Consider the following 27,725-nt stretch of genomic DNA (forward strand, 5'->3'; position numbering starts at 1 on the left):
ATGTTCTGATGAAGATAATATATGCTCTCCTATTTATATTCCAGTCTCTTGGACAAATGAATGCATGTTTGCTTTGGACCCTAGCAACTAGATTACTGAGATTGCCAATTGGAAAGCTGGCCACAAATAATAAAAAATGAAAAACAACTGCAAATTGTCTCAGAATTTCACTCTCTACATTATACTAAAAGTTAATCTAAAGGTGAACAACTCTGGCGTGAAGACCTAGAGGAAGAGATGTGGAAAGATGACCTAGCTTTAGTACCCCAACTCACTATCTCTAGTAGGGACAGGTACATACAAACCAAATTCCTTCATAGAATATACCTCACCCCACAACAATTAGCCAGGTTTTTCCGGAGTTTCAGACCAGTGTCCCAAGTGTCTCAATGCTGTGAGTACATTCTTTCATGTCTTCTGGGAATGCCCAATAATCCATGGTTTTTGGCAAGAGGTTCTTACGTATGCTGAAACTGCCATAGAGCTCCCCAATATACTGTCACCCAGCCTCTGTCTTCTGGGTTTCATGGACACATTGCCACTGAGACCCACAGCCAAATTGTGTTACTTGCAATTGCTTTATTATTCAAAAAAGGCAATACTGCTACATTGGATATCCACGGGGCCACCTGCGTTGAACTGTTGGAAAAAATTATCAATGATTCCTTACCCAAACAGAAACGGGTATATCTGGCCCGCATATGCCCAGATACATTCGAAGTCATTTGGGGAACATGGCTGGAAGTAAAAACATTGCCTTAGCAGCGCTCCAAGACTCAGTAAGAAAAGTACTATTGAAATGCTAAATAAAAACTTACAAAGTTACAAGCTGCATCCTGGTTCTTCTCCTACCTTTCCTTCTGCTCCTTCTCTGTTCCCTTCTCTGATCCTCTTCCCCAGTTCAGCTTAGTTTGGGTTTTGCCAGGTCTCTGTACTTCAACATACTGCCTAGGGGGTCAATGGAGTAACTACCAGGAGGGCAGGCGCATAAGCATAGTGCGGGTTGCAGGGCAGGGGAATTTTCTCACCACACAGTGGGGCGCTAGTCCAGGGTAGGGGACCTGTCTTTATTTCCTGCACTCGGGACTGGATGCTGCTAAAAAACCCTAAACATAAACTAGACGTTAGTGTGTATATTATTATGGCCCTTAAAAAAACAAAACCTTTGTCAAAAAGGGGTTAATACTGAGTGCAAGTTGCCTACAGGTAGCATTAGAAAATGTGACAACTTAGCTTTTCAGTGTAAAAATAAGATGTCATATTCATCAAGCAACAAGATTAGCCTGTGTCTGAAAACATGTCAGACAGATAATGGAAATAGTGCACTTAGCAATACATAAACGCTCTACAATTCAACCTATTGCTAAAGCAGAATATTTATAAGGAGAGAAGAAGAAAGTAAAAGGCACTTGCTATAACTTATACAAGTCAGTCCTATTTATAATGGACATGTATAACCCTACTGAATGTGCATATTACCCATTTCACTTAGTATACACTAAGAAAAAGGTAAGGAATGGCATTACACACATCCATTTCCAGAGATGGTATCCTTGTTATAAATAATCTGAAATGGCCCAAAGACATCTTGAGAAGGGTAGAAATGAGAGCATGAGTAAGTCAAAAAAGCACCAGGCCTTAATTCTTAGGGCAGTGGCCATCGGGGAGATTTGTTGCATGTGATTATTTTGCACGACTGCGAACGTCAAATTTGCCGAAAATGCATCTCCATTGGAAATAACCAAAATCATGGACAGTAAAACTAACATATTGCGAAGTCCCCCGAAGTTGCCTCTGGAGGAAACATTTTCTGGAGATTTGTTGTACGCAATTATTTATGTGTGACTGTGAGCAACAAATCTCATGAAAATGCCACTGCCCTTAACCTCTGTATACTACTACACCAAGGAAGGCACAACTTGGAGCTCATCTGCAATAATGTGTTAAATAATAATGACAACATGACAATAACATGACAATTTGTGTCCTATATTGCACTTATATTGTACTTATACTAGATATACCATGACCTGGATGAATGAAAATCTTCATAGTCATATATTGCACTTGTGTCCTATTTGCACACTCCATTTATTTTGTATACTTTTTGTACAGTTTTAGACATTTGTGCAGAACAAGTGATCGGACTACCTCATACCATGAATAGCTCTCTTTTCATCAATTGGGCAGGTCTAGAAATTTTCAGTCCATAAAACTCAAAGAGATCATAATATTTGTTTGTGTATAGCCCACCATCAGACATTTCAGCTGCTATAGGTTTAGAGTGAAGCATTTCCAGAGCTATCTCATTACCATCACATTCAGAAAAATCAAGTTACATTGGTGACTCCAAATAATCTTTTTCTTTTTTGCCAGTTTGTACCTTTAAATGAGAACTATACCCTAAAAATGAATATGGTTAAAAATGCCATATTTCAAATAATGACCTTAATGCGCCAGCATAAAGTTTTAGCATCTCAATAGCAGCAATGATCCAGGAATTTAAACCTGTCACAGGGAGTCACCATCTTGGAAAGTGTCTGCGACACTCACATGCTCAGTGGCCACTGAGCAGCTGTTGAGAAGCTAAACTTAGGGGTTGCTGCAAATTATCAAGCAGAAAATTAGGTTTATCTGTAATATAAGCTGATGCAACAGGGCTGATGATTAAATTCTGATGCACTGGTTTCTGTGCTGCCATGTAGTAATTATCTGTATTAAGTCCTAATTAGCCATATATTGTGATATTTATATTCTAAATAAACAGTATATTGTGACATTTCTATTCTATGTGAACTGTATATTGTGAGTAAGTCCCTAAGCTCAGTAAGTGACAGCAGCACAGAGCATGTGCAGAAAAGAAGATGGGTAGCTATTGGGGCATCTTTGAAGTCACATATCTTTACTGCTATAAGGCTGTGGTTGCCATGGGCTAGTATAGAAGCACAAAACATAATGTGCAGCATTTCTAACCTACTTCTATAGTGCAGCTTTAGTTCTCATGTAATTCAATTTACTGGCTAATTCTGCCCAAATTCTGTGGTTGCAGTTTGGAAATAAGCAAATTAGGTATGCCTTTTACAAAAAGTTACTATTTCTGCATTAGCTGAAAGCTACCTGTTTTTTGTTTGAAGTACATCCAAAGAGCAATGAAATCGGTGTGCAGAAGTAGCTCTGAATCTATTATGAGCACACTGTGTGCCTGATTGATTTAGGTCATGGTGTTTGTCAGTCTTTCAAAAAAAGGCAAGTCATTACCATGTACTGATCTGCCATAATATTGTAATATTTTACCTGATTACACTTGTGTGCTGCCTGCAATATGACTACCATTATCCCATGTATATTAAATGCAGGTGTTTTTTTAATCACAGAAATGGGAGTGTGGGCTGCTCTAAATATAAATGGGTATTTTATATCATTATCTTGCTCCCGAACCAGAAACCTTTCAACGTGATAATCAAGCTAAAGATAGGAGACAATAAAAAATAATTGTCTGCAGGGAGAAAGATACAAAAGCTACAAATTGCTAAAGAAGTATAATCTTTAAATCCAGTTTAGCTCTCTCTAAAGCTCTCTGGTAACTTTCTTATACCTCTGAAATGTTCCTAAGTCTATTAAATTACTTCTGAAAGTGGAAAAAGGACTGCGCTGATCATTTAAATTGGATAGCAGGAGTCTGTGCTGTTGTAGTGACAATAAAATAAAAGAGATCAAATATAAAGTATTTCTTCCAGCTTACAAAATTTTGACAATTCTTTCGAATAGACAATGACTTCCCATTCTGCAGAGCTGCTCGCATTCGTGTGCTGCTCCGAGGCATCATAGGGATTCTAATTTTAGTCGACTGTGCAAGAAAACTCCATTTTAAACAAAAGGGACACCTGAGGGCTTAGAAGATGAGGTTAAGATGCACTTTTATTTATCATTGAGGGAAATGGCAATAGAGAAAGTATTTGGTTATAGGAAAAAGTAGTATCATGGGTGGGTAAAAGTTTTTTTAAAACTAAACTTTACTGTACAGTTTATCTTCCATTTATTTGTACTGTATACAGGGCCAAAGTTAGAGACAAGGGTGCTCACAGCAGTAATGAAAAGCTGGGGCTCCCATCTAAAGATGTAAGATCTTCAGATATCTCTTGGGGGCCTATTTACTAAAACTCGTATTTTTCTATTATATTTTCATTAAAACAAATTTGACCTATCTCCAAACCATGAATTCCCTTATGCGGGAAATGTTTCAACATAATTATGAGACTATTCAAATCATGTGCCTTCTTTGAATTGTCACCCTCATCTGACATTGACTTTTACATGACTTTGATGGGTTTTAGCTGGAATAATTTTGTATTCGGATATTTAGCAGCTTTGGAGCATAATAAATCTCAAAAATTTGGATTTTTCCCCCTCAAATTATTTAAAATTTTTCATAAAAAGGGGAAGTAAAGTCTAGAATAGCATAAGGCTAAAAATGGTGTATTTTGTATACTAAACATATACAGGAACTTACTTGCACCACAAGCCTAATAATATCTACCAGAATACTGATAGCAATACTGATTATAATCAGAATAGACAGACTGCACTGGGTCCTGTGTTGTCATTTAGTGATAATGTGGATTTTATAGGTTTTGTATTATTTGATACAAACGTTCTCCAACTCTGCAGAACCAGTGGCTGCAGCAAAATAATCCTCCAAATTGAATCCCAGTTTATCTGTTTAAATCTGGCTCCATGATCTTTGTTCCTGCAGCTGGAATTGGAAACATTAAAGGTGATGTAAAGGCAAAAATAAAATCCAATATAAATCTCTACAGAGAAACAAACAAAGCTGTTTGAGTTCTGCATGGCTGGGAGGTAAAGCAGGGGCTCCCCCTGCTGTTCATAAGTATGATTGTTTCCATGCAAAACAGTTAGGGACCATCTGACAATTCCCATCCACAGCAGTAAATGAAGGGAGATTTTTCACTGCATACAGTCAGGTTTCTTATAAAAATGGTACACATTTTTTAATTAAAGTATATTGGTTTCTTTTTCATTAAAGAAAATAAACATGGGATTTTATTTTTTACCTTTACATGCCCTTTAAATCAAATAACCTCCCTTATTTTACAGTTTTTTTAATCGGAAGTGTTACTAGTTCATCCTGTATCAACAGTGTATCTTGATTGCAGTGACAAAGTCTTGCACATCACACACTACCCATGTAATTATCCCTAATTCTGTTTCCAGGCAGCTTCTTTCTTTACAGAGTTTCTCCAGATGAAGGCACCCCCTGATCTGTCACTGTCTGATCTCCAAATAATAATGATGGAGTTACACCCCTGGCCCAGCCTTATGGAGCCCCCTCTCAATGGCAGCCACTGAGAGGACAGAGAGAAGATATGTAGAAAGTTGGGGCAGGACTGCAAGAAACCATGGTATAAATCATAAAGAAAGGTATTGGCTTCATAAATTGTGTTAATCGCCAAAATGCCAATATAAAAATGCATCAATGTCCTTGTTTATAATGAATCTAGACTGATTTATTGAATTACATACTCATATTGGTCCTGATTTAGAAGAAATAGTGCCAAATCATAAAGGGTCTAAAGGGTCAGAGTTTGGTTAGACTGGGTGCATGTCTAACGGGTCAAGACAAGGGCAGATCATGCCGGAGAGGGTTTAAACTGTCTCTATCAAACTATTGGGCTTCAGATTTTTAAACTATGCTCTGATGGAGCTCCCTGTGTCCATGCATTTGTGGTGCATATATATGTGCAAGGTCATTTTGCCTGGCTATTTGCATTCAGAAAGAGCCAGTACTTTAGGATGGAACTGCTTTCTGGCAGGCTGCTCCTACTCAATGTAGCTGAATGTGTCTCAGTGGGACCTGGATTTTACTATTAAGTGTTGTTCTTAGATCATCTACCAGGCAGCTGTTATCTTGTGTTAGGGAGCTGCTATCTGCTTACCTTCTCCTTGTTCTGTTGTCAGGTTACTGGGGGGAAAGGGAGGGAGGTGATATCACTCCAACTTGCAGTACAGCATTAAAGAGTGACTTTATCAGAGCATGTCCCCAGTCACATGACTGGGGCAGCTGGGAAACTAACAATATGTCTAGCCCCATGTCAGATTTCAAAATTAAATATAAAAAAATCTGTTTGCTCTTTAGAGAAATGGATTAAATTGCAGAATTGCTCATAACTTACCCTGCCCACTGCTTATCACTTGTCCTGCCCAGGTCCCTGGCTTGTCACTGCGTGTTTGCTGGGTGGGGGCATGATCCAGGGCAGCTCTGCCTTAAAAGTTGGCCTGCTACCCAGAAGGGTTAATTCAACCAAGGGGCTTTCTAAATTGGGAGAGAGAAAGCTGTTTCCCTTTCCAGGGTAGTTCTTTAAATGGCCAGGGTGTCAGATTACTCTAATCTTTAAAATAGGAGTCACCATTTCTCCATTTGTAATACAGAGTACAGCACAGCAATTTAAAATAGCAATTATATATATATATATATATATATATATATATATATATAAACAAAAAGTGAGGTGCACACCAGGAACGTTTTTCAAATAGTTAAAAAGTTAAATTTTATTTAATGCATTTAAAAAAAGATCAACGTTTCGGTCTGTGTCTGAGACCTTTCTCAAGACCATACATGCAACAGTAAAAATGTTCTGTGAATAAATAGCTAAAACCAATTACACTTACCCAACCCCGTGCTCCCCATTAAAAAATCACACCCCTCTCACGGGGGTTAAAAACCACATGAAACATATCAATCAATGGACTATATTGAGACATGCAAAATCTTTATCTTGAAGGCAATTAAGTAACTAACCTTTTCCTATATCAAACATTGTATCCAATTAACTGGTAATGTATCCGAATATCCTGTCTAGGACAGTTTAAATAGCTGCAAAAAACTAATAATAACAAATAGCATCCTATTTGTTATTATTAGTTTTTTGTAGCTATTTAAACAGTGTCCTAGACAGGATATTTGGATACATTACCAGTACGTCTATTGACACCTTCAGCCCTAAAGAAGTATGCAAAACAGCGCGTCTCTACGTGCCAGATCATTTCACTAATGTGCCTTAATATTACTGCTATGGGATTCCTGATCGCACTGTGCTGGGGGGACTCATTATTATTAATTTCATGATTGAGGCTGAGGGCCGGTGTAAATTTGTAAATGGGCCACAATCTCCTAAATAATGATATTGGAAGCAAGGATGCCATGAAATACAATGTTTGCTGCTAAAATCATCCCTAAAAATACCTTGCCAACTTTGGCACCTTCTTTTTATATACAACTATAACTTCTGGCTGAACTTTTTCTCATTCTTTTTTCTTTTGATTTAATCATATCTTGCTTGTTAATGGATGTGCTTTGTTTTGTCCGCATCCCTCTACAACTCCATTGGAACATACTGCAGATATTAAATGTAAGCCGAATGTAATAATTTACCTTACTCTGCAATGTCCTGAAGAGCTCTCCATTCATTAGCTCTGTAGCTGTGTCTATTTATGTATTGCTATACCTAATGCAGTAAATTAAAAGGAATCTGTTTAAGAAATGAGAACAGTTTGAATTGTCACGCTATGAAATGCAGGCTAGCAGAGAAGAAGGCAATGAAAGGCAGAAGATGAATCACTGCAGTTTGAAAGCAATTTATTTAGTCACTCTGCCACTGCTGAGTTATTTATTACTGTCATTACACGCTGTTAGTTCAATTAAATGTAAGAAGACAATTTCTTTTCATTTTCTACACCATTCCCTTTTTCCCATCACACACAATTCAGAACAGGATGGTACGCATAAACTCAATGCTTTAGGCAATATCCTTTTATGTGGCTTTGGTTTAATTCCCCTGTTTTTAATGGTATTATGCTCTTGTCAACAAAATCAATAATAACAAAACCAACATTCACATCCTGTTATTTCTGGGGAAGATAGTAAATATCAAGTCCTTACATGAATACTTTGCCATCTGTGCCAAGGTGGAGCCCATACATATGCACATATGGATAGTACATGCGGGGCATACTTAAAAAGCTCTGATGTATAGTCTGAAATGACAGGTGGCACATAATAACAGGCCTCTCCAGTAACCCTCCATGGAACAGCAGTTTGGAAGGAATTCTGAAGTACATGTACAGGTTATAGTATCTAATCCATTATCCGGAAACTTGTTATACAGAAAGTTCTGAATTACTGGAAGGCCATCTACCATAGACTCCATTTTAAGATAATTACATTTTGTAAAAATGATTTCCCTTTTCTCTGTAATAATAAAACAGTACATTGTACTTGAGCCAAACAAAGATATAATTAACCCCTATTGGAGCCAAAACAATCCTATTGAGTTTATTTAATGCTTATATGATTTTTTTGTAGACTTACGTATGTTATAGAAATCCAAATTACCTGAAATCCCTTATCCAGATCTCTTACCCATAATACCCCAGACACATTTCCTGGCAGCATTACCACTGCCCTGATGACCTCCCATAAGGCCCCCTGGGGAGTATGCCCGAGACACTCACACTGCCTGTCCCCCAGTATTTAAGCCACTGCAGGGCAATATAATAATGCAAGGTTAGCCAAAGTAAAACAGCTCATTGCAACAAATCAAATGTGCATTCTACCAGCTGATTGGCTGCTGACCAATACATTTTATACCAGCTGATTGGCTGCTAGAGGTTACTAGAGGTTACTAGATTAGTAGCAAGCTTACACTGCTGGAATTGAACAATGGCGTCACACCACAATCGTGCATGTTGAGTATTTACAGCAGTACAAGGATGGCATATTTTAGACAACAGGCTATTTATCTTGGGCGCTGAACAGAAGCCCAAGCTGGCAGCATGAAAACACTGGCAATACATTTTTTAGAGTGACACCTTAAAAGTGTAATTATTGTTTGTTATTTGTCTAAGGTAAAAGAGTTTTTTTGTACCTCAAATGAACTTGAATGAACTCACAACTCAAATGGTAACTTATTTAAGAAAATAACTGAAATAGAAAAAACTTGATTCTGCGAGTTCAAGTTGTGAAATTCGAAAACTCAATTGAGTTTTCTGTGAAAAAAACCTCAAAACTTTTGAAACTCAAACATCATGCTGGCTATTAACATCTTAAAATTGTTCAAAGGACCTCTGACATTGACTCCTACATGACCTCGACAGGTTTTAGATGGTGTATTTTTGGATTCAAGCTATTTCCAGAGTCAGGGTAAAAAAAAAAACGAAAAAAATTTTTTTTTTTGTGGAAGACACAACTTAAACCTTAATAAATAACTCCCTATATGTGCGTGTACCACTTACCAGTTTGAATTAAGACAGTGAAATATATCCTTATACAGGTATAGGATCTATTTGTAAGGTCAATCCCAAGAGTTTACACTTAAAGTGTTGGAGTCCAACACCAATACATAGAAGAAAATGTAATTTATTAGCAGGGCATTTTGTACTCACGTTGGGACAGGCTTTCACATCGTTGGCACACACAGATTTTATACACATTCATTTTTCAGGCAGACTCAACAACAACCATGTAAAGCATTCCACTAGTGAAAAATACAACCCAGGTGTCGTATACAAATCCCTTTTCAGGACCTTGCACCATCTTCCAGTCCTAGCAGCCCGGCGTACACTCGACGGCCGCTGCCCTGCTCCGGATAGGATTTTTTTCTGGTCCCTGCTTCAGGATGTTCCCACTGGCTCTTATCTGTCACTTCCACCCTATCTTGGCTTAGCCATGGCCCCTAGGCCACTACCTGCTTGTTGGGGTCTGGGCTACCCATACTAGCTATCACCCTATCTAGCTGAAGTACCTAGTACTTCTTACTAGAGACCCTCACTCTACCTGATCCTGTCCAGCCGATATCCAGGAGAAGAACCCCGCCGGAGGTGTGTCCTCCCTTTTTATACTCTGTGCACTTTATCTCCCTCTAGTTACATAGTTAAATTGGGTTGAAAAAAGACAAAGTCCATCAAGTTCAACCCCTCTAAATGAAAACCCAGCATCCATACACACACCCCTCCCTACTTTTAATTAAATTCTATATACCCATACCTATACTAACTATAGAGCTTAGTATCACAGTAGCCTTTGATATTATGTCTGTCCAAAAAATAATCCAAGCCATTCTTAAAGGCATTAACTGAATCAGCCATCACAACATCACCCTGAAGTGCATTCCACAACCTCACTGTCCTGACTGTGAAGAACCCCCCACGTTGTTTCAAATGAAAGTTCTTTTCTTCTAGTCTAAAGGGGTGGCCTCTGGTACGGTGATCCACTTTATGGGTAAAAAGGTCCCCTGCTATTTGTCTATAATGTCCTATTATGTACTTGTAAAGTGTAATCATGTCCCCTCGCAAGCACCTTTTTTCCAGAGAAAACAACCCCAACCTTGACAGTCTACCCTCATAATTTAAATCTTCCGTCCCTCTAACCAATTTAGTTGCACGTCTCTGCACACTCTCCAGCTCATTTATATCCCTCTTAAGGACTGGAGTCCAAAACTGCACTGCATATTCCAGATGAGGCCTTACCAGGGACCTATAAAGAGGCATAATTATGTTTTCATCCCTTGAGTTAATGCCCTTTTTTATGCAAGACAGAAATTTATTTGCTTTAGTAGCCACAGAATGACACTGCCCAGAATGAGACAATGTGTTATCTACAAAGACCCCTAGATCCTTCTCATTTACAGAAACTCCAAACACACTGCCATTTAGTGTATAACTTGCATTTATATTATTTTTGCCAAAGTGCATAACCTTGCATTTATCAACATTGAACCTCATTTTCCAGTTTGCTGCCCAGTTTCCCAACTTAGACAAATCACTCTGCAAAGTGGCAGCATCCTGCATGGAACCTATAGTTCTGCACAATTTAGTATCATCTGCAAAAATAGAAACAGTACTAACAGAGTAGCTGCTGTAAGATGCCATAGACACTCAGTGTACTTGAAATGCCAGGGCCTATTTTGACTAACAGTCCAGACCTGTTACCCATTCTGCATTCATCAGAATGTGTGCTTTAAAAAAAATGTATGATTTGTATGCACAAAATGTTCTGATGGCCTTAATACATTAATATGGTATGTGCAGAGTATCTTGTGTCTTATCCTGCAGGCATTCAGTAGAAATAAGGACACATCTTTGATGCAAAAGTGTTCAGTAGACCCCTGGCATTCCTATTTAGGATGTTATCCTTTGTCATAACTAGAGTGTGCCTGGCCCCCCTGCAAAAAAATCTTCAGAGGGGCCCAGCGCACTCTGATGCTCATCATCCCGTCCACCTCCCCGCCCGTGTCCCGTCTCCACTCCGACTCTGCCCACAACTGCCCGACTTGAATCCCCCTTCAAGAGAGTGGCTGGGGAGGAGGGGTTTTTTTTATTAGAGGAAGCAGACCCCACATTCCGGGCCCCCTTGTTCCCCTGCGACTCCGGGGTCTGCTTCCACTTTAGTTATGCCACTGATGTTATCCCTTTGTATGTAAGAAATTGTGCACAATAAATTCAGCAAATTGCAATATTTTTTCTTGGTACCTCAGCCTGTGGGAGATGATATTTTGTAAAATTAAAGTTTGATTTTGTCTAATTGCAGGATCAAAATGTGCTTTGGGGGGTACTTTGTTTGCATAAAATGTGTTAAAGGAATGGTATCAGCAAAAAATACGTGTTTTAAAGTAATTTAAATATAATGTACTATTGCCCTATATTAGTACAATTGTGTTTGCTTCAGAAACTCTACTATAGTTTATATAAAAACGCTGCTTTGTAGCCATTCAAAGCTAAAAAAGGAACAAGTTATATAGCAGATAACAGATAAGCTCTGTAGTATACAATGGGATTCCACAGTGTTTATATGTTATCTACTGCTGTGTATCCTGTGCTTGAATGGCTGCCCCCATGGCTACACAGCAGCGTGTTTATATAAACTATAGTTGTGTTTCTGAAGCACCACCACACCAGTTTTATCAGTGTAGTGCAACAGTACATTATATTAAAATGACTTTAAATATAATGTACTTTAAAACACTATTAGCTTTTGGTGTTACTGTTCCTTTAATATTCTTTACTATAAGGATATGGTTGAATGCAGAAGATTTAGTAGTTTATCTACATTATTAGGTCACATCCTCCATCCTTGATTTTTTTTATCCATTCTATATAGTGATGATATTGGCAAGTCTAGGTTTAATATGCCCTTTATCCATTTATTTAGATATTATACTGGCATATCTGGGGTTTAATTTTCTGTTTATCCATTTTCTGTAGTAATTATACTGGCACATCTGTAGGTGTAAAATGGGTGTACAGGTATGTAGGGCCATGGCCACAAAGTAGATGTAGGCAAAATAATTTTGTCAACGCTATGAGCTGCTTTTTTTTGTCCTTCTTTCTGTGTTTTAACTGGAGGGATGTATGTTTAAAGGGGTTGTTCACCTTCAAACAACTAGTTGTTTTCAGATAGATCACCAGAAATAATAACTTTTTCCAATTACTTTCTATTTTCTATGTGTCACCGTTTTCTAATATTGAAGTGTAAAGTGTCATTTTTCACCTTCTGAAGCAGCTCTGGGAGGGGGGGGGTCACCGACCCTGTAAACTGTTCTAAATGGATAAATTTAGTTGATACATTTCTTATCCTTGTCCCTGCTGAGCAGAATCTCTGGGTTTCATTAAAGGCAGCTGTTACAATTGATACAATAGTTGCTAATACTCCAGAGATGCTGCTGAGAAACGCATGAACTAAATGTTGCAAAATTGTAACCGTTTAGATTGTTCACCTGAATTACAGACTCAAACACCAGAGACAGGGACATTCAACCTTAAACTTTGATTTCAGAAAACCAGTAAAAAATAAATAATGGAAAGTAATTGAAAAAAGTCTTTATTTCTGGGGAACAATTTGAAAACAACTGATCTGAAAAAAGTGTTTGGAAGGTGAACAACTCCTTTAAGGGGAACTTCATTACCCACCATGAACTGCACAGGAAGGCATAGGTGAAATTTCCCAATAAAGGCACATTATTATACCCTGAGAAAAAAAATGAAAACTAGAGAAGTGCTCTGCATAGAATTCCCAAGAAAATGCAAATACGAATACCCACCTCTTTAACCTACTTTCTGTAAGCAGGATGTTTAAGTTTTAGGCACTAGGAATAATAACAGGTAGAAAATCTTTTGGGAGACACAGTTTTCCACAGTGAAGCAACTATAAACATAGAAAATCAACATTTCCATTTAATGAAGCACATCCTTTAGAGAATCGTTCTGTATCTGACAAGGGATACAAAAGGCAAGCAACTGCTGTCACTACTTTTAAATGATGAAATGGTACAATCCCACAATAAAGGGAGCTAATATAAATAAATGACTTGCTGTACCAGAGTTCAAGCTGACTCTATTGCAGATATATTCTAATAAAAAAAGATTTTAATAAATGATTTTAACCTTGTAATGGTAATGCTGTGCCTAGAAGGCCTGTTTAAGAACATTTTGCTTGATAAGTTACAGATATATCTCATTAAAGTGAATGCATGTAAAACTAAAATAAAAGTACAACAGTTTTAAGACTTCTTGACATCGCCAGCCTTCATCAAGGCTTTGATTGCACGGGCCCTCATCTCTAATTCCAATAGATCAAGCTGTTGAGCTGATGGCTGAACATCCTCTGGGAGCACATTCACTACAGCAGGCGGAATTTCTTCAGATAATGGCTCTGCCAAGCCTAAAATCTCGCTCACACTTTTCTCGATGTCCATCACTAAATCATCAGGTTGATCGGCTGCTTTAATGGGTACCGCAGCAGATGCATCGGTATTCTCGCAACTTGCCCCTTCTATGTCACTGTCATATGTATCAGCATTTATACTGATGGCATCGAAGTCTTCTCCTCTGCCTGAAAATAAGTACATTTTGTGAGAAAGAATAATGCAATCTAAATGAAAGATCTAGGAAACAATGGCAAAAGCCAGTGCTATATAAATATAGAAAATAAAGGAAGTCCTTCTTATAGGAAGCATTGGTTAGTATAATTAGCCCAACACATGTGTACTTTTCTTAAAGGGACATTATAAAAAGCAAAATACATAACAGACTGGCCAATCAACCATTGTATCTTACCAACTAGTAATCTTTACTTTTTACCCATCTGCCCATTACCTGCTGTAATAGCACAGTGGCCTATACAATTTTCAGACAGGACAAATCACCTGCAATCTGACAGGATCACAAGATGATCTGTGGAGACTGACCCTGACCAGGTGGTACGGTAGAAATTGGCCAACCTGTACTCATGTTATGTTTGGTCACCTTAGGTCTCTCTTATCTGCATTTATCTGGCTTATTTATGCCAGTCTATGAATTTATAGGGATTGTTCACTTTTGAAATTAACTTTTAGTATTATGTAGAGAATGATATTCTAAGACAATTTCCAATTGGTTTTCATTTTTTATTATTTGTTTTTTTAGTTATTTAGCTTCATTTTCAGCAGCTCTCCAGTTTGAAATTTTAGCTAACAGCCATTCATTGATTTTAATAAGAGACTTGAATATGAATAGGAGTGGCCTAAATTAGAAATAGAAGTAATAAAAAGTAGCAACAACAATACATTTATAGCGTTACCGAGGAGGTCAGTGACAACAATTTAAAAGTCAGAAGAAGACGACAATTAAAAACGATAAAAAATAAAAAATGAAGGTCAATTGAAAACTTGTTTAGAATTTGCCAGTCTTTAACATACTAACCCCTTTAAAGTTGTGGTTCCCCTTTAGATTAACTTTTATAATGTATATTTTTTATTCTCTGTGCTTATTAAAGGAGAATTATCTCAAAAAACGAAAACCTAATATAAGCTTCGTCATACTAAAATAAGAAATTTTCGAAATTCTGACCAGTTTCTGAAATAATCAAGTAAACTCACTCTTCTTCTCTCAGTATTTGTTCCTCTTCTAACGAGGAAACTTCGGGCGACTTCGGAAAACGAATCGCCGCTTGTGCTTAGCATTGGCGATTTTGTATTTTAGCCAGTGCAAGAGTGAGGGAAGACATTCAGGGAGATTGGTCGCCGCAAAGACGAGGTGATTAGTCGCCAGGCGACTAAATCTCCCTGAAACTCCCAGTGTGATCTTACCCTTATGCAGGAGTGTGATTTTGAATGATAGTTAATCTGATACATCCTTTGGGCGAGGGGGGTCATTTTGCCTAGAAGATGTGCTAGAGTTCACTCTTTTAAAATCACCAGAAATCTTAAAACATCTGCTAGGAAAGGAACCCCCCCCTATAAGATATATTGGATCGAACAGTCAATGAAAATCTGACACCCAACTCCAGAATGAAAAGAAACAGATGCTGATAGAGAAGACAAACTTGAATATTTCAGAAACTGTACAGAATTTTGGATTGATCATATTCAGAAAGTGTCTTGTATCAAAACGATGAAGCTTATATTAAATTTTAATTTCCGTGATAGTTCCCCTTTAAGTTATTTCACTTTTTGTTACACATCTCCCCAATACTTCCCATACTATAAGTTAATGGAGATAAACTGTTCCCAGGTGCTGTTGCTTAGTCAGAAGGGATTGATAAGACAAATGACTATTAAAGGAAAAGTATACCCATGAACTTAGGTCTCTATAAAAATATACAGGCCATAAACAGCTCATATGTAAAACTCTGCTTCATGTAAATAAACCATTTTCATAATAATATAAATTTTTAGTAGTATGTGCAATTGGGTAATCATAAATAGAAAATTGCCATTTTAAGAATTAATGTCTCCCCCTGGGATCCTAGGATTCACAGTGCACACAAACAAACTGAACAAACCATACATGTTAGGTCACCAGTCAATTAATGGACAAAATTCTGTCTTTTACTCCCACACGTTTTCCTGTTACAGTTAGAGTTGTAGTATTTCTGGTCTGGTGATCTCTGAGGCAGCACACAGACTATTACAAAATGGTGGTTCAAGGTAACAGATCTAAAAGGGCAATATTTACTTAAATATATATTCCAGTTTGGAAAAATTATATATTGCTTAAGTATTTTTTTGGGGATACAGTTTTATTTTAATGACAAAAAGTGATTTAAAGGCAATGGGATGCTTTGTTGCCCATGGGAAATTTCCTCTCACATGAGAAACAAAGCACTCGAAAAAAAATGGTGTCTGGATCCATTTCATCGCTATAGAAGGGATTGGATGTTTTTTTAATACTGGCTACTCAATAACAGTTTAAATAAATATATTGTACTTGGTTGTCGTCTGCTTTAAAACATGTTTCAAATCACCATTATTATTTGTATATGTATATATAATTATAAGCTCTGCCATGAACATTCTTCTATTGGAAACCTCCCCAAACAAAGCTGTAACAGTCCTTCCTTGGCAAACTGTTTACAATATTTGGTTTTAAAAAAGTAACATGTTTTTATTACAACATAAATACCAGTTCACCAGGTGTTGTAGCATTTGAGCTGCCATAGCTCTATGGCACAATTTATATACAGAAGACGACAGCTATGATTACACATATGCACTCATTTCAATAATTATTCCACCCCTTTTAGAAGCCCGGTCAATTTCAAGGTAAACATAATATTACACACTACCAACATATAATTATTAGTTCATAATCAAAACATATTGCATGGAAACAGCATTATGGCAGGCCAACTACAAGCTACAATGGATTAACGGTAGGTTAAAAACATGCATTTAACCCTGTTCACTGAATAAAGGGAAAATGATTGCTCATTTATAATAGTATATACCAGAGATAGCTAATGCATTTTCCAACACTTTAGTTGAGATGAAATACAATGTAAGCTGCAAGGACATTGGCAGGGGAATCGCAACAAGATGGTCTGCTTCTTCTATTTAAGCTATTACAGGGAATTAGAAAGATAGTGAGAAGTAGATGCAGTTCATTTACTAACACTAAGCAGCTTTGTTCTAGTGCACTAACCCAAAGATGCATCTCCCTTGCCCTACTTGATTACAGGGAACTGCTGTTGCTATTGGTTACTGCACTGGTTCATATCTGAGCCTGGCTTGTGCAGTAGCAGAGATCTGCTGTCCAGAAACCCATTATCCAGAAAGCTACTAATTGTGGTAAGGCCATCTCCCATAGATTCAATTTTCCAATTTTCAAAATATATTTTCTTTTTTTCTGTAATAATAAAACAGCACCTTGTACTTGATCCCAACTGAGATATAATTACTCCTCATTAGAGGCAAAGCAATACCATTGGGGTTATTTACTGTTTAAATGATTCTTAAGTAGGCTTAAGGTGTAGAGATCCAAATTACGGAAAGATCGCTTATGCGGAATACCCCAGGTCCTGAGAATTCTGGATAATGGGCCCCATACCTGTATTTTAAATCCCCATATCCACTGGCTGTAATTCCAGATGTGCTGGCAATAATATAGAACATAATTTACCATCAGATAGACAAAAAAAAATAGTTGTAGTAGAACTATGTATGTATGTAGAGCCAGGTGGTGCAAGTAATTTGCCCAAGACAACAAAGAATTCAAGTAGACTTAAGGTATAGAGATCCAAATTACGGAAAGATCCCTTATGCGGAAAGCCCCAGGTCCCAAACATTCTGGATAATGGGTCCCATACCTGTATTTTAAATCCCCATATCCACTGGCTGTAATTCCAGATGTGCTGGCAATAATATAGAACACAATTTACCATCAGATATATAGAGGAATAGTTGTAGTACAATTATGGATGTATGTGGGGACAGGTGGTGCATGTAATCTGCCCAAGACAATAATGATAAAGAAAAACTGTTCAAGTGTGAGGAGGATTAATACTTTATTTACTATAATATATAAAAACAACATCCTCTGGGACTATAGTTATGCCACTGCGTGTCAGGAACTGATTTGCTATCAACAATATATAAATTAACCTTGCATAGCTATATCTAGCTGCATATTACGGTTCCATTTATGCGGTTTTAGTTCAGTTTAGTTACCTGTTTTTGTATCCGATTCTTCCACCCCAGCAATATCCCTTAAAGAAGAAGTAGAATCTACATTGTTGTCTTGTCTGCAAGAGGAGGATTAAAAATAAGCTTTAAATAATAGGCTGCATTCATAGTAGAGGCAAATAAGGTTGCAGGATTTCACATGAATTTATCTAGTTTGAAACTTTAGCGTCAGAACAGGTGCAAGGTAGGGCTGTAGCACGGAAGTTCTCAAAAGGTACATTGGCATCTTAAACAATAATCACAGCAGCCTGCCACAGCTCAATTAGATCACACTTTTAAGTACACTCAAACTTATTCATTTAAATACAGTATTAATGGTTTCCTCCTAGTACAATGCATGGCAATGTCCCACTTGAGGTGGTTACCCTAATATAATTCCTCCACAAAAAGAAGACCCCCACATGAGTGAAGTCATGGATCACTGCCCATGTCCTATAATCCATACTGACAAAAAAGAAGTTTTCTTTAATAACTAGTGAGCTTTTTAGAAAATGCTGCTGCTATTGTGGTTAAGGGAAGTAAGAAATCTAATTCTTATTTGCTAACACAAATGTACTTTTGCACTTGTGCAGTTAGAATAATCAAGGTAAATTTCTACTGCAGAGAATCTAAGGTACACTAACATTAAAGGGAGAATCTATCCCCCTTATTCAGTTGGCCTTATGTAGAAAAGGTCAATACATCTGGAAAAACACATCTAGACTTCCAAACGTATACATTTGTTACACAAATATACCCGAATCCATAGATTAAAAGGAAACCATGATGAAAGGAAAACATGATACTCAAGCATTTTTCCAACTCCCATTAGACTCAGTGTTATGCAAGCCCTCCCTCACCCTGTTCCATTAATGGATGGGTTCTGGGACATAAATCTGCTTTCCATAGTGGGTAGTCCATAGATTCTTGGAAAGCTTGGAGACTTCAAGTCCCAGAATCAATCACTTTACAATGGAACAAGGTGAGAAAGGGGTTGGATCCATGATCTGTGAGAGGGGTGTGGGAAAGGTCTCTACTACAGAGTCAGATTATAATTTCAATCTTTGGAATCAGGTATGCCTGTTTAAAAGTTCAAATAGTGTCTATGCACATTTCCAGTATGAAAGAGTTTAAGTCGAGAAGTGGGGTTTATGTTCCATTTAATAAATAAGGGTGTTAATGCCTACATTTCCTTTACTTAGAAATAAACCTAAACTATAAAACTGATGAAAGCAAACCTGGAAACTTTATGTAAGTTTTAACCACCTATCGGGACAACTAGTATTCTCCACAAAGGAAGAAGGCTGCCAGTTTTACGATGCCATAGATAAACTCCTGAGGATACACAGAGTCTTCATTTCTACTACCACAAACATCATATATTCGATTACTGGAAAAATGGACAACTGTGCAAGATGCTATTACTTGCACACAAACTTAGACAGGAGAGAGAAAACAGGAGCATCTGCTTTTCTGGTCCTCGGAGTGTTATTTTCAGAGAACAATTCTGTTCTGATAAGTCTGCATTAGCCATGTAATTTACTGTACAGTGCTCTATAAGCAAAAATAAGGTTTGCAGAGCCATCTAGTGACAGTTCTTTGGTACAATCAGACTTGTTCTTTTACAATGTACCTATGAAAGCATTCAGAAACAAAGAAATATATCAGAATAAGCAAAATAGGATAGTATATACAAAGAATGCTTTAGAAGGCAATCTTCCGAGGCTACAATGTTGTTTGTAGACAGTGAACATTGTTGTGAAAATCTTCTATCCACACTACATTTCTGCTTACTAAGATACATGCTACAGACTATGAAGATGCCAAATTCTGGGAGTGGTTACAAAAAGCTTGGTACATAGGGAATAGAAGTGGGATGAGGTCTTGCGAATTCCTAGGCAATAACAGTGCCATTTGAAGTAAATACAATGAAAAGCCTTGGATATCGCATAAATGGAAATATGGATGTTTTTTTCCCAGTTCTGGCATCTCTGCAATATAAAACAGATTTGCATTTAAATAAAATACTGCATGGCAAGGCTAATATAAATTATAAAGCACATTATCTGGCTACGCTTCAAAGTAATGTGGCTGAATAAGTATGCCTGAGTGTATGCACAAAGAACTGAACATTCTGTACAAGAGATAAGATCAATCGCAGACAGGAACAGCAGTGACTAGGGATTTCGCAGAAAAATGACAGTATGAAAAGGCGAAGCCTTTTTCACAAGGGGACACTGTTTAATTCAAGAAGCCTAGTGAATACACATTTGTTCTTCAACCACAGCTTGAGGTAAAAAAACAGAAAGGAAGTAGATATTGTAAGAACATCGATGCCCAGTACAAGATACTACATATGTTGTTAAGATAGAAATCAGTATACTGTGATAACAAAGAGTGTTGGGCTTTATAGTTCTGAGTAACTAAGTAAAGACTCCCTTCTAAAAGCAAGTTTTTTTTAAAGTGTAATGAATTTACTAAATTTTACCATATAAGATTTGAGAAAGGAGGCTACTTCATGAATCAGCCCCTCCTCTGTGTTTATCTTCAGGCTGATTTATTAATGCTCACGCCTCCAGCCTCATGAGTTCTGAGTGGTTTCAAAAACCGGAGGCTCAAGCATTAAGAAATTAGCCCCTGACTAAAGCTGATGCACTGATTGTATACCAGCTCTACATAAGTTATCAACACCCATTTTTAATCAAGCAAGTTTTTAATTCCAAGCTATGTGAAGTAACTAACAAATCACAGTATGTTACATCACATGAACAAGCCAAGTGGCATTTTTGCCACTTATTATTCCTTTGTGTGTACTGTTAGGGGCACATTTACAAAGCTCGAGTGAAGGATTCGAATTTAAAAAACTTCGAATTTCGAAGTGTTTTTTTGGCTACTTCGACCATCGAATGGGCTACTTCGACCTTCGACTACGACTTCGAATCGAACGATTCGAACTAAAAATCGTTCGACTATTCGACCATTCGATAATCGAAGTACTGTCTCTTTAAGAAAAACTTCGACCCCCTAGTTCGGCAGCTAAAAGCTACCGAACTCAATGTTAGTCTATGGGGAAGGTCCCCATAGGCTTGCCTGCGTTTTTTTGATCGAAGGATATTCCTTCGATCGTTGGATTAAAATCCTTCGAATCGTTCGATCGAACTAATAATCCTTTGATCGTTCGATTGCAGGATTTGCGCTAAATCGTTCGACTTCTATATTCGAAGTCGAACGATTTTAGTTCCTGGTCGAATATCGAGGGTTAATTAACCCTCGATATTCGACCCTTAGTAAATCTGCCCCTTAATCTTATATTTCCAAACTGTAAAAGTTATTTTGTGTTCAGACAACTGCAGTGGTAAACAATGCAAGCCAAAAGTCCTAAAAACAATAATGTTGTTTTCATACTCACGGAGTAATTAGCTCTGATCTTCTTACATGCCCTTCAGTTTCCTCCTCTGTGGCAGAATCATTTCCTTGCTCACCTAGAACATAAGAGTGTTTCAAACAGAGAAACTAACCCCATTCATTTGCTTTACATGTTTAAGGATGTATTAGCTTGATTTAAAGCTGTTTATTAGCATTTTCTGTCTAATATTTGTATATAGAACATCAGTGACAGAAGACTGCACAAGAGGGAACACATTTGAAATAAAAAATATAATAAATGCTACATATTCCTGAAATGTAATTAACACTACTTTAATGCTTCTTTAATCTCTACCTGAACACTACCTCAGGGTATTTTCTGCATCTTCTCCTTATGGAATTCCACAATGCATAGACCCCCATCAAAACGTAGCCAATGAACCATTACAGAAAATGTCTACACAAACATTATCAGTGGAAACACTAACCAATGCGTTCTACAACCTATCTGCTCGCTGTAGGCAAACACAACCAGGGCCAGACTGGGAGTAAAAAGCAGCCCTGGCAAAAAAAATCAAAGCAGCCCACAAATGCGTGCTAGTCTTTTACCTATACACATGCATATATATATATATATATATATATATATATATATAAAACAAAAACCCCTGACTTCTAATATCCTTATCATTTACAGTAGGGGGTACATTATCCCTTATAATACATGAGTGATACTCAGAGTTCCCTGTATAACTCAGCCTGCAGCCTTGTGCATTTATATGGTCACAGAACCCCTCAGAGACTTCTAATATCCTTATCATTTACAGTAGGGGGTACATTATCCCTTATAATACATGAGTGATACTCAGAGTTCCCTGTATAAGTCAGCCTGCAGCATTGTGCCTTTATATGGTCACAGTACCCCTCAGTGAATTCTAATATCCATATCATTTACAGTAGGGGGTACATTATCCCTTATAATACATGAGTGATACTCAGAGTTCCCTGTATAACTCAGCCTGCAGCCTTGTGTCTTTATATGGTCACAGAACCCCTCAGTGAATTCTAATATCCTTATATATACCTCCCATCCCCCATATACACTCTGTGCTGCACTTACCTACACTATCCCCCGATATTTACCTCCCATATACACCCACATATACAGCAAGCAACAATAGGATAGTTTCCTGCCTCAATACCCTATAATGTAACAGTTAATTTTAAAACAGCAGAATAGGGAACAATACTATTGTCTTCTGTCTCTACTCCCCTGAAACAGTTAATTATAAACAGCAGCAAGCATAGCCAACAATACCATCTGTCCTGTGTCCTTAAAGCCCCCCTTTCCAGCAGCCAGTATGCCTAGAGAATTTACGATCCTTCTTGTGACCCACGTTACCTTTAAACAGCAGCCTTCCAATAAGAGTGTGCACTTCTCCAGAGCAGCAGAGAACAGGCGCTCAGTACAGGCCAATCCTCCCACATTCTTTTATTGAGAGACGTGCAAACTCTTATCTGCCCCGTGCTGTTTAAAGTTAAATGGTACAGCAGATCAAAGCCACAAGACGGATCATAATGTATTGCTGCATATGATCAGAAGAGGCTGCCCACAGATCTTCTTCCAGTCTCCACCCTCGTGGCTCAGCCCTCCCCTGTCCTAAAATGCTTGCCGTATACCTAAAGTAGACGGCAGGCATTCTTTCTAAAATAAGCGCCACATGTAATAAGGCAGCGTGCGGCCCACTTTGACACAGGATAGAGCGGCCTCTCGGGCATTTGCCGAATGGATACATTACCAGTCCAGGCCTGAACACAACCCACAGAGGACTAATAATAAGTACCATGTTCAGATATATTTCTTCTCAATTTCTCTATATGTGCTCTGACATAACTTTAAAACACTGAACTGGATATCAGAAATGTTTCTTTAAAGGGGCAGTTCACCTTTATTTCACAGTAGCTCTCAGTTAGCCAAATAAAAATAAGTGCTTTTCTAAAATGGTACAATGGTACAATTTGTTATATTTGCTGATACACAGCTCAATAGTAGAAATTATAATCAAGAGCCTCTGTAGCCTTCTTCCTGAGCTCTACTAAAATCACAGTCACAAAGCACCTGTTACAATTTTATACATTATTTTGTTGCCATATCTCTGACACTGATAAAAATGTTTGATACATGTGTAGATATAATTATTAGACAACCATACCATCAAGTATCCTCAGAAGCTTATTTTCAGAAAGCAACTCCAACTGTTCCAGGCACATCTGTTTGATCTCTTCAGTAGAATATGCCTATAACATAAATAAAACATTTCAACTTTTATGTAGTGCATGCTAAAATTCTATGCCATGGATTTTTCTACTATAGTTGAAAAGATTAATTCCTGTAATTTTAAAAGGTTTTTTGTTAAAATAGTTTTGATACAGATAGAGCACATACAAACATGGGCACATCTATTCTGGCCCCTATGCAATGTCTACCCACTGGGATTATTGGAGTATTTCAACCTGAGAAACACAGGTCCATGTGTAATTTCAGCAGCCCTAACTTTAGCAGGCTCAAGACCATTATATACATCTAAAGATCAGACTCGAGAACAAACACTGGTATTAAAGAATTTTTTCAGTTACATTCTTAAAGGAGTACACCCAAAGATGGCTGATTTGACCATGACTATTCAATTCATATAAACTTTTTGGTCCATACTGTGCACATGTATGTTTTTTTTTAATGAATTATGCTAAGAACTTGAATTAGAAGCAATGCTAGAATGCCACAAAATTTTCAATATATAAAAATGGTTACAGATGACTCCAAATGGCAGCACTGGATCCATTACCATCCCTACTGTTCTACACTTTCCAGGACAAAATGACATTTGAATTCAATGTTAAAAGTCTGTTTGAATTGACTCATGGCACAGTCCTATCAGGAAACAGGCAAACTATACGCCTTCAAAAAACAGCATATATAATCCATAACATCAAAAGTGGACATTCCTTTTTTTTTTCTTTTAACTGTATGAAGTAAGTGTGCATGCTTTTCACACAAGCATTTCTTACAGTGGTGTACATGCATGGCATATTATGCACAGTAAACAAGACTCGGGGCTCATTTATTAATGGAGATCAGAGTGCTCCATGCCAAACATCCATCCTCCCACATGCCTGGCAAGAGTGCTACAATTGCCTATCCACTTTTATGTAGCACTTCTTATGAATGTTAATGTAGGTTACAGGGAGTATTAAATATATTTTATAAAGCAAAAGGCCAGAATCCATCAGCCAATGTGAGCAAAAGTTGCCCTGTAATTTACTTTGACGCTAGGGCCCTTGGTTAAATTCTGTAAGGGTACTATCTACAAGAAGTTTGTAAATTATCCCCATGCTTACGTGGGTACTCCAATTTCCTGAAAAAAAACAGGTAGGTTAACTGGCCACTAATAAAACTCACCACAGTGTGTCAATGTAATAGTGTTTAAGACTACCCTGGAGCAGGGAATGATGTATAACGGAAAATATGGAAATATGCAAACTTGAAGCATATCTAGTCCTGGCTTCATCTGGGCATGCCCCTAGTCACAGTCATCATTGAATTCAATTGGGTGATGGGGGTGCAGGGTAACCAATCATTGACTTGAGGGGAGCCATATTGGTCATAGTCGTTTGTTTCTGAATCTGACCTGCATGCTTAGGATCAATTGCAAACTCACTGAACAGTTATTTCCCATTAGGCCCCCCTTAAAGTCAATGACTAGTTAAAAGTTAGAGAGATGTAAAGCAGGAAGTAGTGTTCTGGCTATTATGGTAGACATCCAGTGACTCCAGCCTTTATAGATGACATTTTTGGCTAACTAACTATATTAGAAACATTTTTTATTTTGAACAGCCTAACTATTTATCCAGTTTTTTATTTTAAGCAGTTTGGCAACTAGTTCCATTTGTCATAAGAATGTATATTTGCTTCTGGTGCTACCTAAAAATCTTCACAGCTAGGATGAGTAAAATATAACCATGTCTCCATGATGGAGTTTGGTGCTCAGAGTAGCGGCTTTCCAGAATCTTCAAATTACGGATGCACCATTCAGTTCGGGATTCGGCCTTTTTCAGCAGGATTCGTCCGAATCCTTCTGTCCAGCTGAACCGAATCCAAATTTGCATGTGCAAATTAGGGGAGGAGAGGGAAATTGTGTGACTTTTTGTCACAAAACAAGGAAGTAAAACATTTTTCCCCTTCCCATCCCTAATTTGCATATGAAAATTAGGGTCCGGGTTTGGTATTTGGCCGAATCCTTCGTGAAGGATTCGGGGGTTCGGCCGAATCCAAAGTAGTGGATTCGGTGCATCTCTACTTCAAATATGGAACGTGGGACAGCAGTAGTGCTAAATTAATAATATCTATAAAAAAACAATCTTACAGACATACAAATGGTAATGTGCAACTCAGGTCTAACCAGACTCTTGTTGTAGATAAGATATTTTTTAACTTGTGACGACATTGATGAATGGCCCACATCATTTATTAGGTTATGTTAAAATAGTAATTGCAATAATTCCAAGTACATAGAAATATTACCTTCAATAAGTCAGGAAGCATTTTCTGCAGTTTTCTCTCCCCTACCACTCTAAAGCACTGCTGGAGCATTTCCTTTTTGTCAGAAATATAGAAGCTAATTGGTTTAAGAGGAACATTTAGGTCTAGGCCTCCTTCTTCTATGTCACTTGGCTCATCATCTTCCTCTTCCTTGCTGGCAGCAGGTAACAGAGAAAAATCAGATTCCTACAAAACATTATAGCAATTCTATTAACAAAGGATGGCAAAGATGAATCCTGTAGACACAGGTACACTAATTGCGAAAGCTGGAGTGAGCTGCAATTCCATACATTTTTATTGGCCACAGTGATACCAGTGAGTCACCTCATGGATCCCCGTGGACTTTCTGTATCCAGTCATACTATATGAACACAAAAAAGTCTTCTTGTCAGATTGTAATTTAATATACTGCAAGCTTACATTACATGAGACTTACAAGTAAACAATACTTCTTATAAACTGCCTTAGGCAGCCAGCATGAAGTCCCATATGCTACCATAAATAATATATATAACAACAGAAATGCAGTACTTAGCACCGCGACATTGCATCTCTGAAAATCTGCAGTAACTGCCTCCTACAGTTTAAAACAAATAAAGGATCAGGTTTGCTTTTTTTCATTTTGTGAAATACAGTGAGAAATCTCTGCCCCAGTAAACGATCGACTTTGTGGCCTTTTCACAAATCGGAGCCTTATCATATATCCACTATAATATCTCACAAGAAAATGGTAACAATCAGGAATAACATTATTGATGATAACCCACACCAGCTTGAGAACCCTTATTAATCAAGAAGTATAAACTGCTTTGCTGATGCAAACATTTGATTGGTTGCTATGGGTTACTAGACCTGACGCTAACCCCAACTTGCAAGATTATGTTGCATAACTCATATTTGTTCATCTTTGTTATACAACAGACAAGTCATCATACAAAAAAAAACAAACAAACGTTTTTTATGCTCATGGGAAGCAAAAGGAGACCGAATAGCTCAGTCGTTCAATGGTAGTCCTTTCTCTTGTTTCGTAAGGAATTTGAGAAACATAACTCCCCTTTAAAAATAGAATTGTCTTCCAAATGGGAGGTGAAAGGATAGGATATGCAGAATGTTCTGAACACAGGGCACAGCTGACTCACTTGCTGAGTGTGACTGACATCCGCGGACCTTCTCTTCCTTTCCACTTGGGTTCCACCTTCGCAAGACCTTCGCCTTTTCTTTTTTTCTTTAGAGCTTTTCTTGTCACCAGCCATAACCACTGTAAAACAATTCTATTTAAATTCAAAAGGAAATGAGCACTGAGACGGGAAAGGACACAAAGAACGATGTACAGCTAGCTACCAGGCAGGTAAACACATTATACACGGAGGAGAAAATCTTTGCTCGAGTGTATTATTATCTTTTCTCTAGGGTCCAAGCTATACAGCATCAATCCTGTTGGGATAACTTGCATATTCTGCCGCTGCAAGCTTCCGCTTATCGTTTCCGGAAGTTTGAAGTTGCGGCAGCCATGATTAGCGAGGGAATAGAATCTAAAATGAAGCCAGCTCTTTTGCGACTGCGCACTGTACTGCGAGAGTTCTAGGCTCCATTTTTATTTAGGGCGATTCGTGGCTGTCAGCTTTCTTTAAAACTACAGAGCTTATACACCCACCACATTTAATGAAGCTTGTATCTTATACTTGTCTAGGTTTCCACCGGTGGTGGTACGTTTTCACTTGAGTAAATCACAAACAATATTTCTCATTTAATTGCAGTTTACATTT

At 37.7% G+C, this 27,725-nt stretch overlaps 1 protein-coding gene across 1 annotated transcript; it reads right to left on the bottom strand.

The window, feature by feature from the left end:
• Positions 1-13,420: 13,420 nt before the first annotated feature.
• Positions 13,421-27,400, bottom strand: caap1.L (caspase activity and apoptosis inhibitor 1 L homeolog). The gene is given in 6 exon segments (NM_001095890.1): positions 13,421-13,906; positions 18,000-18,073; positions 21,403-21,475; positions 23,573-23,657; positions 25,942-26,145; positions 27,099-27,400. Coding segments are annotated over 6 exon segments (882 nt in total). The 5' UTR covers positions 27,213-27,400; the 3' UTR covers positions 13,421-13,574.
• Positions 27,401-27,725: the final 325 nt, after the last annotated feature.

This window comes from Xenopus laevis, chromosome 1L (genome assembly GCF_017654675.1).
Source record: "Xenopus laevis strain J_2021 chromosome 1L, Xenopus_laevis_v10.1, whole genome shotgun sequence".
NCBI lineage: Eukaryota > Metazoa > Chordata > Amphibia > Anura > Pipidae > Xenopus > Xenopus laevis.